The sequence below is a fragment of the Phacochoerus africanus genome, chromosome 16, assembly GCF_016906955.1.
Source record: "Phacochoerus africanus isolate WHEZ1 chromosome 16, ROS_Pafr_v1, whole genome shotgun sequence".
Taxonomy (NCBI): Eukaryota; Metazoa; Chordata; class Mammalia; order Artiodactyla; family Suidae; genus Phacochoerus; species Phacochoerus africanus.
Window position 1 is genome coordinate 54,606,080 of NC_062559.1, and position 16,591 is coordinate 54,622,670.

Consider the following 16,591-nt stretch of genomic DNA (forward strand, 5'->3'; position numbering starts at 1 on the left):
AGGGGAAAATGCAACAAGAGCTAACGTGCGGTGAGAGCCAGGAACCTGCGCCAGGAGCTGTGCGCAGTGCTTCGCGCGTGCAGGTTCACTCCGTCTTTACCGCAACCTGCGACGAGCACCAACACCTGCGAGAGGAAGAGACAGGCACAGGGTCCGCGACCTGCGGGAGACAGAGCTGCGGCTCAGAGCCGCCGTTCTCAGCCACTGCAGGGTGCCCGCCCTCCCCTCCTGAGTGCAGAGGGTGCCCAACGCCTGGCAAGCGCTGCCTTACAACCCTCACGGCTCGTGATCCCCACGGAACAAGACGACGGCTGCCATTAGCTCCGCTTTACACACTCGGACACGAAGGGGCTCAAATCTCCTTGGGGAAGTAGACGGCTCACACGCACACCGTTTATTCACGGCAAACTTAACCAAAGTTATTGCCACAATCAAGTCAATATCGAGAACCAAAGAAATGATGTGAATATACAGACTCCTTCAAATCCCTGTAAGTTAGCAGTCACTTATTGAATTTTCTGAGGTTCTGTCCGAGTGTCTTATTACTGGATATTATACATTGTGTAGAAGCGATTTATATGTATGATATTGGTTTTCCCCAGGAGTGAGTGCAAAAGAACACAATTGGGCTAGCAGTAGTCCCAATTTTATGAACCTTATTGATCTTTCTCTTTTAAAACAGAAGTAATATTGTAACAAATCCGATAAAAACTTTATTTCTTTAAGAGAAGGCAGTCCCAGAGATTTTTAAGAAAGCCAGTTTACTCATGCTGCCAAGAATGCACCCATGTTCTTGGCACACTACTCCCGTCACGGCTGGTGTAACTGGTAGCATCAGCCGAAGTAAAACCTTACAAAGCCTGGCCGAGAATGAACTGAAGGCAAATAGCAATGGCTTTTTTGACATACTTGGAAAAATGTGTGAACTTCATAAACTTTTGCTGATTTCTTGTACCCCTTACCAGAGAGTAGTCTGGGGATCTTTTCCTGATCAACTGCTTGAATTAAGTGTATTTGTCTTTTTCCCAGATTTTGATTTCCAGGATAAAGTAAATATTGTTCTTCTTCTTGAAAACGAATACTTCTCCAAATGGTTTTCTTTTCTTATTGTCAAATAGCCCAATGACATAAAAGAAAGTCTTGAAAGGAAGTTCCCGTTGTGGCTCAGTGGTAACGAGCCCGACCAGTATCCACCAGGACCCGGGTTCGATTCCTGGCTTCACTCAGAGGGTTAAAGGATCCAGCATTGCCGTGAGCTGTGGTATACGCTGCAGATGTGGCTCAGATCTGGTGCGGCTGTGGCTGTGGTGTAGACCGGTAGGTGCCGTTCCTACTTGACCCCTAGCCTGGGAACTACCACATGCCATAGGTGTGGCCCTAAAAGGTAAAAAAAGAAGAAAAGTTCTGAAAAAGAAAAAACTCCTCTAATCCTGACTCTTTAATACATTTACCATAACTGAGAATAATCTTCAGATTTTTATCTCCGAAAAGAGTTTTACATCATTTGTACACATGCGCACATGACATCTGATGGCGACTTCCACTTAAAAAAGAGTACATGGTGTTTCTTTGCGTGGATGTGTCAGCATTCACTTAGCAATTCTATTGCTGGTTGTTTGTTTCCAATTACTTTCTAGTCGACATAGGCAACCAATCTTTGTGTTGAAAGTTTCTGTCACCCGTTTACTATTTTCTCAGGTCAAATTCCTGGCAGTGGGGTACCGCTGATTTGGTACCTACTCTGTCAAACCAGAAGCTACCCTGATTTTCACCACACTCAGCCCCTCTGCTCCTTCTATCAGTTGAACCACACCTGTCAATGGCCACTTATTCTGCCTCATTTTTTTCAAGCTGTCCCTTGGTTACTTGCTTTGCAACAGCCGTGACTGTGAGGTCAGAGGTCTCCCGAGCACAGCACAGAGGTGGAGCCTGTGAGCAGCTGAGCAAACGCGGATCGCATCCCTGACCCCAGTTCTGCTGCTGCCTTCGCGGAGGCACGCCTTTGTTCTAGTACATCGAGATAAAACCTGGCCTCTGAGCTCTCGGACGGGGTCCCCATCAACACCACGCCCGACTCAGGGGGCCCATGAGCCTCATTCGGGCCCACGAGGTTAAAATGCAGACTAATTACGTCTCGTTTGGCATCCTGAACAGCAAAACAAAGTTATTTCAAATGAAAATAATTTAATTGGCGCCCACTGGGGATTTAAATGTCTAAAAGAATTAAATGAGTTTTGGTCCATAATAAACTCTGTGGCAGTAGTTTCTAGTACAGCTGGTAGATTAACATTTATGGTTAATTTTTAACAAGCAGTGATTTTATCACTGAAGGTTCCTAATGTACAATTTGCTGTTTTCCTGTACTTTATAATCACAAATTAGAATCCCTGGTTATTTTAGGATCTGATATTTGAAGAAAAGTGTTTTGCAATGTCTCCGAAGAAGAAAAAGTTCATTTTCAAGTTATTTACATTATATCTTCATTTTGGTCCAGCTTCACTTTATTGACAAGAATGGTCAGTACTACTGCTGTCAAATCACTCATATATTATTACAAAGGATCTAACAAAATAATTTATGCTCAAAATTCTTTAGGAAACCTTGTAAGAAAGGAATATTATATAACAGTAAATCTGCAATTCATAAGGGAACAAGCTTAAATATGAGCTGGAATGAGTTGTATCTGATATGAGAAAAACTTACCTATAGATTTGCTGACTTAAAAAAAAGGTTGTAACATATTTGCTAGGGTAACAAAGAAAGCTGTGGTCTCTCCGGACCTTCCTATCCGGTGAATCCTGAGTTGTCTGAGTGTGCGAAACAGAGTGAGCAGGGAGGCGGAGGTTACAGTTGAGGCAGTGCCCTCGGACAGAGGAGAAATGCTTCATGCATGTAAAATTCTAATTTTATACCACTTCTGTTCAAAGGCTTTGGGATCTAGGTGTTTATCTTCAGAGATTTAGAGACTGAAGGGTGTTTTCTCCTGTGAACCAGCTTCCTGCCTGATGATTCTTTCATTTTTAAAATTCTTAGCCTAGAATTTTAAAAAAAGGGGTGCACCCTAACCCACCCAATTTTATAAATGACTTAATCTGGCACAGATAAGAGCTTCGGGATGATCGCTGGCTCCCTGCTCTTGGGCGCACAGCACATATCGGGGTGCACTAGCGCCACCCGGTGGCCTTGAGCGAATCCAACAGCTCCTTGGAAATAAACAGGATGCAGCTCAGGGCCTCCCTCTCAAGACAGAAACACGCAGGAAAGCACCAGGTTGGCGTCTGCAGAACTGAATCTGCTGCACGTGGTTTGGATTCTACATTGTTAACCTTCCTTATGGGAAGATCGGGCTATTTACAGGGCAAGAAAAGAGTCTGGTGTATGCGAAAGACTCTTGGTTCTTTTCCGCAGACCTGTAGCAATAGCTACACCTCTCAATAGTGAATGCCTTGTTTTTGAAAGTAGGAATTTATGAAAAAGCTAAAGAAACATTATCACAGTGACTGACACCAGTTATCCTCTCCATGAGGCGTGTAGAGAGTCTAAGGAGTCCAAGGAGAATTTAGTTTCTGTTTATGCTACACACACTTTTTTTGGGGTCTTTTTAGGGCTCCACCCATGACACACAGAGGGTCCCAGGCTAGGGGTCAAATTGGAGCTGCTGCTGCCGGCCTATACCACAGCCACAGCCACGCTGGATCCAAGCCACATCTCTGTACCTACACCACAGCTCATGGCAACACGGGGTGCTCACCCACGGAGGGAGGCCAGGGATCAAACCCAAGTCCTCATGGATACTGGTGATTTGTTAACCATTAACCGCAGAGCCACGGCAGGAGCTCCCAAACACAGCTGTCTCTTCCCTTTCCTAGATGACGCACTGGGGAATGGAATCTCTCTTGATGTAAACAAAATTTTCGTTCCTTGTAGCTGCTTCTCATTACACACCACAAATACTATGTGCTGACTGGGGACGACTGGAAAAATGCAGCAAAGGAGACGCGAAGGGCCAGGGGAAGGTGCAGTTGCGCCCTCCCGCGAACGGTCACCGCGGCCGTGTTGGTTCTGCACCTGCTCGCCGGGCGCCGGGGTCGCACGTGGGCTGCTCGGCACACGTGGTGCGGCCACGGGGCCCTGGGCTCCTCGCCTCCGGGGTGGGGACACCGCACAGCGCTGCTCAAAGGGCTGCCACGGGGAGGAACAGCTGACGCAGTGCAGCCTTCCGCCGCGCGTCTGCACATCGTGTCCCCGCTCCTGCTCTTCCTCCAACTCTCGACTGTGAGCGGACACGGCGCTCCCGCTCCAAGCGTCCAAGGCGTTCTGCCAGGAGCACTTTTTGCGTCCTTCCGCATTTCTTCTTTTGCAGCTTTTTCTCTCTTCTGAATAGCTAAACTGCATAAGCGTAATTTAGTATCATTAAAAGTTACATTGAAATATTACTCATTTGTGTGGATTTTTTCTTTTTTCGGCTTTTTTTAGGGCCGCTCCTGTGGCAGCACATGCAGGTTCCTCGGAGAGGGGTTGAACTGGAGCTGCAGCCGCCGGCCTACCCCGCAGCCACGGCCACAGCCACGCCAGATCTGAGTCACATCTGTGACCTACCCCACAGCCACAGCCATGCCAGATGAGTCATATCTGCAACCCACAGCACAGCTCACAGCCACGCCAGATACCGAACCCACTGAGCGAAGCCAGGGATGGAACCTGCGTCCTCACGGATACCAATGGGGTTCGTTAACCACAGAGCCAAGACAGGAATGCCCCCATTTGTGTGATTTTTAATGACTGGTAAATATTACTGCTTTTGTGTTTCTATTTAGCTTAGTACAAGATGAAAACAGAATTTGTATAGTGGATTTTTATTAATATGAAAATTAAAAGAAAAACTAAAGGGCAAACATAAAGGTTAGTTTTCCCTTCTAAAAACAAAAGGCTGTACCATGATGTATTTTGGAACCCTGAATTCCCAGTTTTATTTCATTTTGGCTGGAAGACTCAGTTAATTTTCCTCGCATCAAGCGCCACATACACATCTACACTCAGGCTGTGGTGCTAAGTGCCGGGATACAACAGTGAGTAAGGGGTTTTCCTGAACAAATCTGAACTCTGAGGTACTGAAAGCGGCACAGAGGGAACACTGGGAAGGGCGACTACCGCTGCCTGAGAGTCAAAACATGAGCTGGCACTGAAGGATAAGTAGGAACGTGCTGGAAAGGATGAGGAGCTAAAGTGTCCTGGGCAGCTGGGAGTAAATTCAGAAGTTGGGAACTATCCATAAAGCACTGAAGCACTGTCCCTAAGGAGTGTGGTGTGGGAGTTCCCGTTGTGGCGCAGTGGAAATGCATCTGAGAGGAACCATGAGGTTGTGGGTTCGATCCCTGGCCTCACTCCGTGGGTTAAGGATCTGGCGTTGCCGTGAGCTGTGGTGTAGGTCACCGATGCAGTTCGGATCTGGCATGGCTGTGGCTGTGGCGTAGGCTGGTGGCTGTAGCTCTGATTAGACCCCTAGCCTGGGAACCTTCATATGCTGTGGGTGTGGCCCTAAAAAGCCAAAAAAAGCAAAAGCAAAAGCAAGAGTGTAGCGTGTGCCTGGTGGAGCAGGAGGCGCTTGGGCCTGGAAATGAAATTCAAGTTTACACTTTATCCAGTAGAAGTAAGGCGTAACGAGCAGGATGAGAAGTGCTGCTGCAGAGGAACTGTAAAGGGGACGGTGCATCACGTGCAAAGATGGAGGGACAAGTGGGAGAACTGAGAGCCCGTCCGGCAGTTGCTGGTTCCGCAGCCACCAGGGATCTTAGCAAAACACAGTCTGAAGCTGAGAAGTGAATGGGGAGAAAGCAGTCAGAGACAGTGACGGCTGACTCTCCCTCCAGTACGTTTGTTGAGAAAAGGAAGTAAATGAGAACAAAAGCAGAAAAAGCAACTATGGTGAAGTATCTTCATGATGGAGACCTGCGAATTCACTGGAATAGAAACCGTGTAGAGCGAGAAGTCTGACGGGCAGTCCACAAACACGACACACGATGTTTACTTCGTCTCTGGGTCTGAAATTAAGCACGTCTCTCTAAAACGCCAAGTAAAGCTCTGAGGAGGTACCACCACACACAGGTCACAACGGCCACCACGAAAACACCTACAAATAAGGAGCGTCGGAGAGGGTGTGGAGAAGGGACCCTCCTGCCCCTTTACTGGGAATGTAAATCAGCACAGCCACTGCGGAAAACCGTGGGGAGGCGCCACCAAAAACTAAAGATAAGAGTTGCCACCTGATCCAGCAATCCCACTTGTGGGCATATATCCAGACAACACTGTAATCTGAAAAGATCCATGCACCCCTATGTTCAAAGCAGCACTATTTACAACAGCCAAGACATGGAAACAACCTAAATGTCCATCAACAGAAGCATGGATAAAGAAAATGTGGTACAAATATACAATGGAATATTACTCAGCCATGGAAAATACGGAAATAGTGCCATTTGCAGCAACATGGATGCACCTACAGATTATCATACTCAGTGAGGTCAAAGGAGAAAAAGACCGCATGACATCATTTATACGTGCAATCTAAAACATGACACAAATGAACTCATCTACGGAGCAGAAACAGACTCTCAGGCATTTAAAAAAACAGACTTGTGGTTGCCAAGCGGGGGTGGGACGGACTGGGAGTGTGGGACTGGCAGATGCAAACTATTAGATGCAGAATGCATAAGCAAGGTCCTACCACATAGCACAGGTGACTACCTTCAATATCCTGTGATCACCCACATGGAAAAAGAGTATTTAGAAAAAAAGAGTGTCTCTATACCTATCTCTCCATCTTCGCCTGGAACACAAAGCTTTATTTCAGTTTGAAGATAGGTGACAACTACAACTTGGGCTTGGCTCAAGGCTTTTATTTTGGTTTAGCATAAACACAGTTTATGCTTAGTGCTAAGGAGATAAGCGAGGTAAGGATATAGGTAGGTGAATTCAGCTGCCCACTCCCTGCTTGTTTGTGTATCACAAAAATTTTGGTGGTCTCAAGAGCTCCAATGACTTCTGCATGTTGTGGGCACGGCCAAAACAAACAACAACAACAAAACAAAACACCCCCAAATCGGCTTGTCAAATGTCACTTGATATCCTCAGCATGTTTGAATATATCCTGAAATACTATGTGCTCTTCTGGCTTAAATCTGTTGCTTGAATTTCGTCATGTTCAGTGAGCTCTGAGGAGGTTCTAAGATCACAAGAGTACATTTTCTCAATCTCTTGAAAGACCCATTTTATCTGATTTTCTTTCTCACCGTGTCTTTTAGAATAGACGGTAGATACACATTAAGACTATCAATGAGGAGCAACCACTTGGTGTCTCTGAAGTAAAGCATGTTATATATATACAAATTTGCATTCTGGGCCAAAATATAATGAAAAACCCTTTGCTGATCTTATATGCTTAGGTCCTGGAGCAAAAATCTGGATCTAATTTTTCCACGCTAGACTAAGAATATTGCTACAAGTAATAGAGATGTTGGTGGTTTGATGCTTTATCACTAAGTGAATATGAAGCAAAACTGCAATTGGGAATAATCTGGCACATTGTCAGGCAGCAGGCTAACTCATTCATACTTGGAAAGACTAAGTACTTGAGCATGAAACATACATACATATATATATATATATATTTTTTTTTGGTCTTTTTGCCATTTCTTGGGCCACTCCCATGGCATATGGAGGTTCCCAGGCTAGGGGTCCAATCGGAGCTGTAGCCACTGACCTACGCCAGAGCCACAGCAACGCAGGATCCGAGCCGCGTTTGCAACCTACACCACAGCTCACGGCAACGCCAGATGCTTAACCCACTGAGCGGGGCCAGGGACCGAACCCACAACCTCATGGTTCCTAGTCGGATTCGTTAACCACTGAGCCACGACGGGAACTCCCATGAAATGTATTTTTAATGGAATTGTATCCTTACTTTTAAATAAAACTAAAACAAACTTCAACAAATATTATATGATATCATTCATATGTGGAATCTAAAAAATATACAAATGAACTTATTTATAAAACAGAAATAGATTCACAGACATAGAAAACAAATTTATGATTACAAAAGGGGGAAGGGGTGAGGAATAAATTAAGAATTTGAAATTAACACATATACCCTAGTATATACAAAACAGATAAGCAACAAGGACCTACTGCACAGGACAGGGAACTACAGCCAATATTTGGTAATAAGATACAAGGGAAACAACATGTGCGACTGAATCACTTTGCTGCACACCTGAGACATCAGTCAATCATACTTCAGTAACAACTGAAACCATTTTTTTTTTAATTTATTTTTTTTTATCTTTTTAGGGCAGCACCAGCAGCATATGGAGGTTCCCAGGCTAGGGGTCGAATTGGAGCTGTAGCTGCTGGCCTCTACCACAGCAACGTGGGATCCGAGCCTTGTCTGTGACCTACACCACAGATCATGGCAACATCAGATCCGTAACCCATCGAGGGAGGCCAGGGATTGAACCTGAGTCCTCATGGATGCTAATCGGGTGAGTCAATCCCTGAGCCACGACAGGAGCTCCCTTTTTTCTTTAAAGTTTAGGGATAAACCTTTTGGAGCTAGGACTGTCTCCCTTCTCATCTTGGATGCCAGTCAGATTCATTTCTGCTGAGCAGAGATGGGAACTCCCTGAAACAAACTTTAGTATCTTACTTTTAATCATCAGTATAAACATTTCTTTAGCTTCTTAAACTTATTAGCCTCTTAATTTCAATACCTATAGGTATCTACATATCTGTATATCTATGTGTGTCTACTTACAACTTTAGCCATTAGGTTCCTTTTTATTTATTTTATTTTTTGTCTTTTTTGCCATTTTCTTGGGCCGCTCCTGTGGCATATGGAGGTTCCCAGGCTAGGGGTCCAATGGGAGCTGTAGCCAATGGCCTACGCCAGAGCCACAGCAACGCGGGATCCGAGCCGCGTCTGCAACCTACACCACAGCTCACGGCAACGCTGGATCCTTAACCCACTGAGCAAGGGCAGGGACCGAACCCGCAACCTCATGGTTCCTAGTCGGATTCGTTAACCACTGCGCCACGACGGGAACTCTGCCATTACGTTATTTTTTATTCCTCTGATTAGCTGATGAGGTCCTAACCTCAAGACGATATGACAGGCGCAGAAGGCTAAGTCCTCACAAAACAACAGTTGATGGAGGTCTTGATATATTGCAATGGACTGGTGGTGTCTCTGAAGCCCCAGGACACAGGCTTGATCCCTGGTCTGACACAGTGGGCTACATACAGGGCCCAGTGTGGCCACAGCCATGGCGTAGGTTACAACTGTGGCTTGGATCTGATCCCTGGCCTGGGAACTCCACGTGCTGTGGGGTGGCCAAAAATGAAAAACAAAACAGCAACTGATGCTTGAACCACATGGGTCTGCATTGCAAGGAGGGTCTACTTATGCTTGGATTTTTTTCAACAGTAAATACCCAGTACTACACGATCTGAAGGTGATGTAATGGCAGACCCATAACTGTAGACACGGAAGGCCGGCCACGAGTTAGTTACATGAGAATTTTTGACCTTATGGTGGGTGGGCACCTAACGCCTGTGTTGTTCAAGGGTCAACTGTGGCCTGATTCTTTCTTCATTGCTGTTAATTCAGAGTCCGAAAACGCTTGATTTTCATCAGAGACTGGAATTTCTGACCACATCTTAACACTACATAAAAATTCCCAGTGACAGGAGTTCCCAATGTGGCTCAGTGAGTTATGAACCTAACTAGTACCCACGAGAATGTGGGTTTGATCCCTGGCCTCCATCAGTGGGTAAAGGATCTGGAGTTGCCGTGGCCTCAGCTCCAACTGGACCCCAGCCTGGGAACTTACATATGCTGAAGGTGTGGCCCTAAAAAAAATTCCCAGTGACAAAGACAGCAGGCTTATGGTACATTTAAGAGTGTTAATTCTGAAAACCTTTCAAACTTCTGTGAAGGAAAACCTGACAAGCGAAGTGTTCAATGTGGAAACCAGTACAGGTTTTGGTTCCAGCTTGTTCAGAAACAAAACGCTCTACGAATGTTCCTGACATTATTTTCATTATTACAGCAAAGATAATTTTTACCGCTGTTTGAGGTGCTGTAACACGTCTACTGACACCCCCAGCTGTTTCACCAAACTGGCCGTCTGTTCCAAAATCCAAGTGAGGCTTGGGTTTTCGGAACGTGCAGGCTCCTGCGTTCCGCAACATTTTAAAGATGCACAAGCTACCCCACTGAGGCTCTTCCCACAGCTTTCGTTAACCTCAGCATGACCGTCACGGAATCTCTCCTCCTCGGCTTCGTCAAGCTCTTCCTCAGCTGGAGCTACATGACCAAGGTCCATGTCCTGAATGGAGTCCAACAAACCCACAACACGGGGCTGTGGAATGACTGATTTCAGACGTCTGAGCACATACCCTTCACACTGGCCAACTGCATCCAGGAGATTATTTATCTCACTGATCAAAGCCGAACTATTACCATGAAGGTGACACCAGGAGAGCAAAGCGCTGAGCAAAAATATAAACAAGAGTTAAACAGGAAAACAATGACGCAATCAAAGGCTTTTAGAATTTTTGACGCTAAGCTTACAAGTTTCTCTTAAAATTATTAATAATAGTAACACAAGTCAATAATCAGGAAACTAAAAAATACAAGGATATTATCTTTCAATAGGAATTAAACAATTGGACTTAATCGTATAAACTGTTTCTAAGTCATGACCTCTTCTTCAAGCTCCACACCCACTGTTCTTGATTTTAGATTCTCCCCCTCATGACTGTGTAGCTTCTGCTGAAGAGGGACGCAACTCAGAGAACGAGCTGAGAACTTAGCTCCTCCTTTAAGGACATCGACCCGCTTCCAAACCAGTGATTTGCAAGACGGGAGGCACACAGAGGCACCTGGGAAACTTTCAAACTCAGCAAGGCCCAGTCATACCCAAGACCAATTAAATCAGAATCTCTCAGGGGATTTTTTTTTCCCCCTTTTTTCTTTTTAGGGCTGCGCCTGCAGCATGTGGAAGTTCCCAGGCTAAGGGTCAAATCAGAGATGCAGCTGCCGACCTACACCAGAGCCTCAGCAACACGGGATCCGAGTCAGGTCTGCGACCTACACCACAGCTCACGGCAACGCCAGATCCTTAACCCATTGAGTGAGGCCAGGGACCGAACCCACATCCTGATGGATACCAGTCAGGTTCATAACCCACTGAGCCACAACAGGAACTCCCACCTGCGGATAATTTTTAAAGCTTCTCAGCTGATAAGAACGTACAATCAGGGTTGAAAACCACTGTTCTAACCATACAGTTGTTTGCCATCAAAACTAAAGGTTTGGGGGGGAGAAATATTTTTTGGTCTTTTTGTCTTTTTAGGGCTGCACCTGAGGCATATGGAGGTTCCCAGGCTAGGGGTCCCATCAGGGCTGTAGCTGCCGGCTTACACCACAGCCACAGCAACTCGGGATCCGAGCTGCGTCTGTGACCTACACCATAGCTCAGGGCAATGCCGGATCCTTAACCCACTGATTGAGGCCAGGGATCGAACCCTTGGCCTCATGGATGCTGGTCAGGCTCGCTAACCGCTGAGCCACCAGGGGATGAAAGTTTTCGGACAACTTCACCTTTTCAACTTATGTGAGAGAGCAGACACTTTGCTGAGCAAACAATTTTCTTGAACGTTAGAATTCTTCCAGCCTTAATAAATACCTTTACTTTTCTTGTACAGATAGTACTTGTATCTTTTGACATTTGAGACTGCTCATGTCATGAAATAACAGTTGTGGGAAGTAATAATGTTTTTAAAAATGGAATCAGTTGATATAAGATTTAGCAATAAGCTTTCTAAATATAAAAGATTAATTTAACTTGATGGAAGGACAAATACGTGATCTTTTTCCCACTGTGCATTATAAATGCTGATTCCTGACAGCTGAATTTCATAAAACTTCAAAAAATTTTTTTCCTTTTTTTATGGCCACACCTGCAACATACGGAAATTCCCAGACTTGGGGTCGAATAAGAGTTGCAGCTGCAAGCCTTTGCCACAGCCATGGCAACACCAGATCTGGGCCCCATCTGTGACCCACCCCACAGCTTGAGACACCGGATTCTTAATTCACTGAGTAAGGCCAGGGATTGAACCGGCATCCTCATGGAGACTATGTCAGTTTTTAACCTGTTGAGCCACAAAAGGAATGCCTCAAACCTCAAACTTTTTGATAGTTTTTATTTTTTATCTTTTTTTTTTTTTTGGCTGTACCCATAGCATGCGGAAGTTTGTGGGCCAGAGGTCAAACCTGAATTGCAGTTGCAACCTGCATCCCATCTGGGGCAATGCCAGATCCTTAACCCACCATGCCACAAGGGAACTTCTTATATCTTCCTAAAATCAGTGACTTCTTGAAGCATTTTATGCTGTTCTCGAAAGAAGGCAGTTTAAAATGTACAAAGCATCAAGGATACACCTGTCATGCTCCCAGCTCCATGTGTCATGTGATCACTTGGCTCTGAAACACGCCATTACTGCCACGGAATCTTGATGGGTGTTCAAAGTTCAGGATAAAGTAAATGGAATCATTTTTCTATCACCGGCTACAATCTTCATCAAGTCCTTCTGTCTAGTAGACTGTTGTGCCACATGCACAAGACTAAAAGCTTTATTCAAAATTCGAAGTTCTTTTTAATTCCTTGAGGTATAGATTGGCGGTGATTCCGGTAGCAAACAAATACATATCCCTATCGTTTCTTGGCAATAAAGGCAACACCTGGCTCACATATTAAAGCGGATGAACTTTTGACGTTTTGAAGGCGACTTTATTCTACGCTCTGCAGCACCCTCTTACATTTAACACTAGGAAAAGCACTTCAGTTTAAACATTTTATTTTTAAAAGTCCTCCAATAGTACTGAGGTTAAAATGATTTAGCATTTAAGTTTTAAAAATTACCTCAATGTTCCTCTGAGTTGTCCATAACTTATAATGACTTCTGCACCTTCCTTATAGCCTTGATTGAAGCCTTGCTGAAGAGTTACTGCTTTGCCAGCATCTATCCCATCTCTATAACCCTCCTAAATATAAGGAGATAACGAAGAAATTACAGCTGTAACTAACACCACGTAAACCACCGTAGGTTTTCCCAGTAAGTCAGAGACCCAATGTACAAAACTGATGAGATAGGCCTTACTGTGTTCTCATGCTTCTGTAACACATGGCACTGCCACCCACACAACCAGAGTAGACTATGCTTCTCATAAAAGTTTACTATTGGTTTTTCCCTTCTTGACATCTAGACCTACTGGGCGCATTTACAGATACTGATTTTTTTTTTTTTTGTTGTTGTTGTTGTTGCTATTTCTTGGGCCGCTCCCGCAGCATGTGGAGGTTCCCAGGCTAGGGGTCGAATCGGAGCTGCAGCCACCGGCCTACGCCAGAGCCACAGCAATGCGGGATCCGAGCCGCGACCGCAACCTACCCCACAGCTCACAGCAACGCCAGATCATCAACCCACCGAGCAAGGGCAGGGACCGAACCCACAACCTCATGGTTCCTAGTCGGACCCGTCAACCACTGTGCCACGACGGGAACTCCCTACAGATACTGATTCTATATACTTTTAAAAACTGTGTTAGCAATAGCTCCACAGAAAGTAAACATGAAGAATTAAGCGTCTGGTCCCTTGGCGACTGGATGGGTGTGGGTGGATGGGGCAGGGCAGTGAACAGGGCTACCCAGGTCTTGGAAATGAAGTAGGGAAAGAGGAAACTGGTTTAGCAAAAAGATGAGAGGCTTGGTTTCGGAAATTTTCCTTGATCCCTACATTCAAATAACCTGCAAATTCTCTGTGGCAGGGATTCTGTCCTGCAAAACACTCAAAAGATGCCCAACACATACTGGTTTAGGCTCAGCCTCACCTACGGCACTTCTATTTCAGAGTATTTGCCAAGCAACTATTACTTTACTGAAACATTAAATAAGGGCAGATTTGATGGCAATTTGATGGCTGGCAAGGATATTAAGTGGAATGAACTTCATCATTTGGTACTCATCCCGAGCTAAGCTCCCAGCGCTTCGCCCAGAAACCGGGTGTGTGGTATTAAGCAGCGTCCCGGTGAATAGCAAAACAAATTAGAGATAGATAATTCACATTCAGTAACAACCAAAAAACAACCCCCCCAACCCCACAATCACAGTCCCTTACCGGCCACCGGCATTCCACTCTCGCCTTCCCACACCGCCCTTCGACACCAGTCTCAGTTCAGTTTTTCCACCTGTCTCGGTGAATTCCCCTTCTACCTTTCGGGTGCCCCATCCCTCAAGCAACCCACGTACACTGTGCACGTGTCCTTTGACAGACGTCCTTAGAACAGTGTATACGTTTCTCCCCCACCCCTTCCTCGCGATCCCCAGCAAACCGAAAGCGCTTCCAAGCCCAGAACGAGTTTATTTCAGTCCGTCCCCAGCATCCCACGCAGCCCGCGGAGCGCGCACGCTTTCAGGTACCGCCCTGGGAAATGCTGGCAGGACGCGGACCGCGCTGAGCGGCAAAGGGTCGGGAGGGCAGCGCCGGGCCAGGCCCGGACTCGCCGGCCTCCTCGCTCGGGACCGCGCTTCCCCGCAACGCCCGGCACGGCAAGGGACCCCCGCCCCCCCACGCAGCTTTACTTTGACTCGTCTCTGCATGTGGCTCCGCCATTCCCGCTGCACCAGGAGCGTCTCGTCCGCTTCCTCGTCAAACACATCCCCCTCCTCGCCAGGACCTGGGTCCAGAGCTGCGGCTTGAACCCACGACATCACCGAGGGAGCCCCCGCGCGGCACGGCACCGGAAGCGCCGGCCACTCCTTCCGGCCCGGGGGCGGGGCGGAGGCTGCGAGCCGAGCCCGCGGGACCGCTGCGCGTGCGCGTGGGGGCGCACGACGTGCTCGCGGCGTCAGCGCTCTGCGCGCGCGTCCGGGGCGGTCTGCGCTCCCGCCGGCGTTTTCCGCGCCGCGGTGTCTGGGCCGCTGCCTCGCTCGTGGGCGACGCGGCTTCCCCCGTCGTGGGGTCTGTCCGACCGCGGTGCCTGCGGAGGGCAGTGCCGACTCTCAGGGAGACTGTCCGCTCCCATCGCGGTCTCCGCTGGGGTCTGGGCGTGGAGACGCGCGAGTGGGCACACCGCGCAAGGTAGTCGGCTTCTGGGAGGCCGTTGGAGACTCTGCCGCCACCCCCGGCCCGGTGCGCTTTAGTTGTTAGGAGCGTGGAGCCAAGGCTAACATAAAAAAGTTGGATGCTACGGCGTTTCGAGGTCCGTACATATAGAGTCCACTTTAAAAACGAAGTCCTTTTCTCTTTGCGTCACAGTATCCTCCGACGACTCCGTTCCTTCTCAAGTGCCGGACAAGGAGGTTGTTGGCTGGGTGAGGACGGGCACCCGTGTATCTCTACGTACTCAGCGCCGTCGCTGTTCCGACCTGTGGCAGGTGTTGAAACATGTTAATGAATGGGCACCAGCAGGACTCCTGTTTTGCCCTTTACTGGCTCATGGAATGATGATTTATTTAGCTAACAGATATTCCTGCGGAACTGCCGTGTGCCAGGCACCTTTGTAGGCTATTGGGATACATCGTGAAGGACACAGACGAAAGTCCCAGCTTCGGTGGACTTTAGACTTGACAGAGAATAAACACTGAGCGCTATAAAAGTAAATTATGGTCGTAATACATACATGCCATGAAAAAAAATTAAGAACAAGCAAAGTAAGGAGAGTCATGATTATGGGTGATACAGGTTATAACCTTAGGTGTTCACAGAGATTCTTTTGTATATATTTTTTGTATATATGAAAAAATATATGTGATGTACTCGTAGGTCCATGGGATATGTATAAAAACAGTCTATACTTTACCACAAAAAAATACCGTAGTAAACGACAAAGAGCAGATTTTACAGGTCATAGTCTTTGTAATCCAACAAAATTGGTACGAAATAATAAAAACTGCCCCAACAAGGTTAACTGTAATGTAAATATCATATTGGACATTAGAAACACCTCCCTAAATAACATTTGGATCAAAAAAGGAATAAAAATTAGAACAACATATTCACTAAACAATTAAATCAGAATACTTCCTACCAAAAACCTTGGGAACAAATGAAGGCTGCCCTACGAGGCAATTCTGTAGGCTTTAATGTCTTTATTATTAAAGAAGAGGGGAAAAAAGACACAAAATTACTGTCAGAAACAAAATGGTAGTACGAGAAGAAATAAAGAAAACAATTGAAATTCGTAGAACAAAAAAACCCCCCAAACTTGCATAAGTAAATCCAAAAGCTTGTTCTTTGAAAACACCAATAAAACAGATAATCCTTTTTTGACCCTGATTTTAAAAGAAGAGAACAAAATTATACAAGCTAGAAATGAGAATGGAGGTGAGGATGGAGAAGGAAATTCAAATGTAAACTATTCACTAAAACTCAAAAGCAACATGTTTGAAAACTTAAAAGATATGAATGACTGCCTAGTAAAATTTATCTAATTTCATGTGGAAAACATGAAGAGACTAATTACCCTAGA

General features: G+C 46.1%; 1 protein-coding gene across 1 annotated transcript; it reads right to left on the minus strand.

The window, feature by feature from the left end:
• Positions 1 to 8,340: 8,340 nt before the first annotated feature.
• YAE1 (YAE1 maturation factor of ABCE1) lies at positions 8,341 to 14,890 on the minus strand. Its single transcript, XM_047763341.1, has 3 exons — positions 14,703 to 14,890; positions 12,987 to 13,108; positions 8,341 to 10,548 (listed from the first exon to the last, which is right to left on the minus strand). The coding sequence occupies exons 1-3, from the start codon at positions 14,829 to 14,831 to the stop codon at positions 10,119 to 10,121; spliced, it is 681 nt and encodes a 226-aa protein (XP_047619297.1). The 5' UTR covers positions 14,832 to 14,890; the 3' UTR covers positions 8,341 to 10,118.
• Positions 14,891 to 16,591: the final 1,701 nt, after the last annotated feature.

Excerpts from the sequence above, each read along its gene's own strand:
- YAE1 (XM_047763341.1), bottom strand. The coding sequence starts at position 14,831 with ATGTCGTGGGTTCAAGCCGCAGCTCTGGACCCAGGTCCTGGCGAGGAG. Across the intron at positions 13,109-14,702 it reads ACATGCAGAGACGAGTCAAA|GAGGGTTATAGAGATGGGAT; the intron begins GTAAAGCTGCGT and ends CCTTATATTTAG. Across the intron at positions 10,549-12,986 it reads CAACTCAGAGGAACATTGAG|CGCTTTGCTCTCCTGGTGTC; the intron begins GTAATTTTTAAA and ends ATTTTTGCTCAG.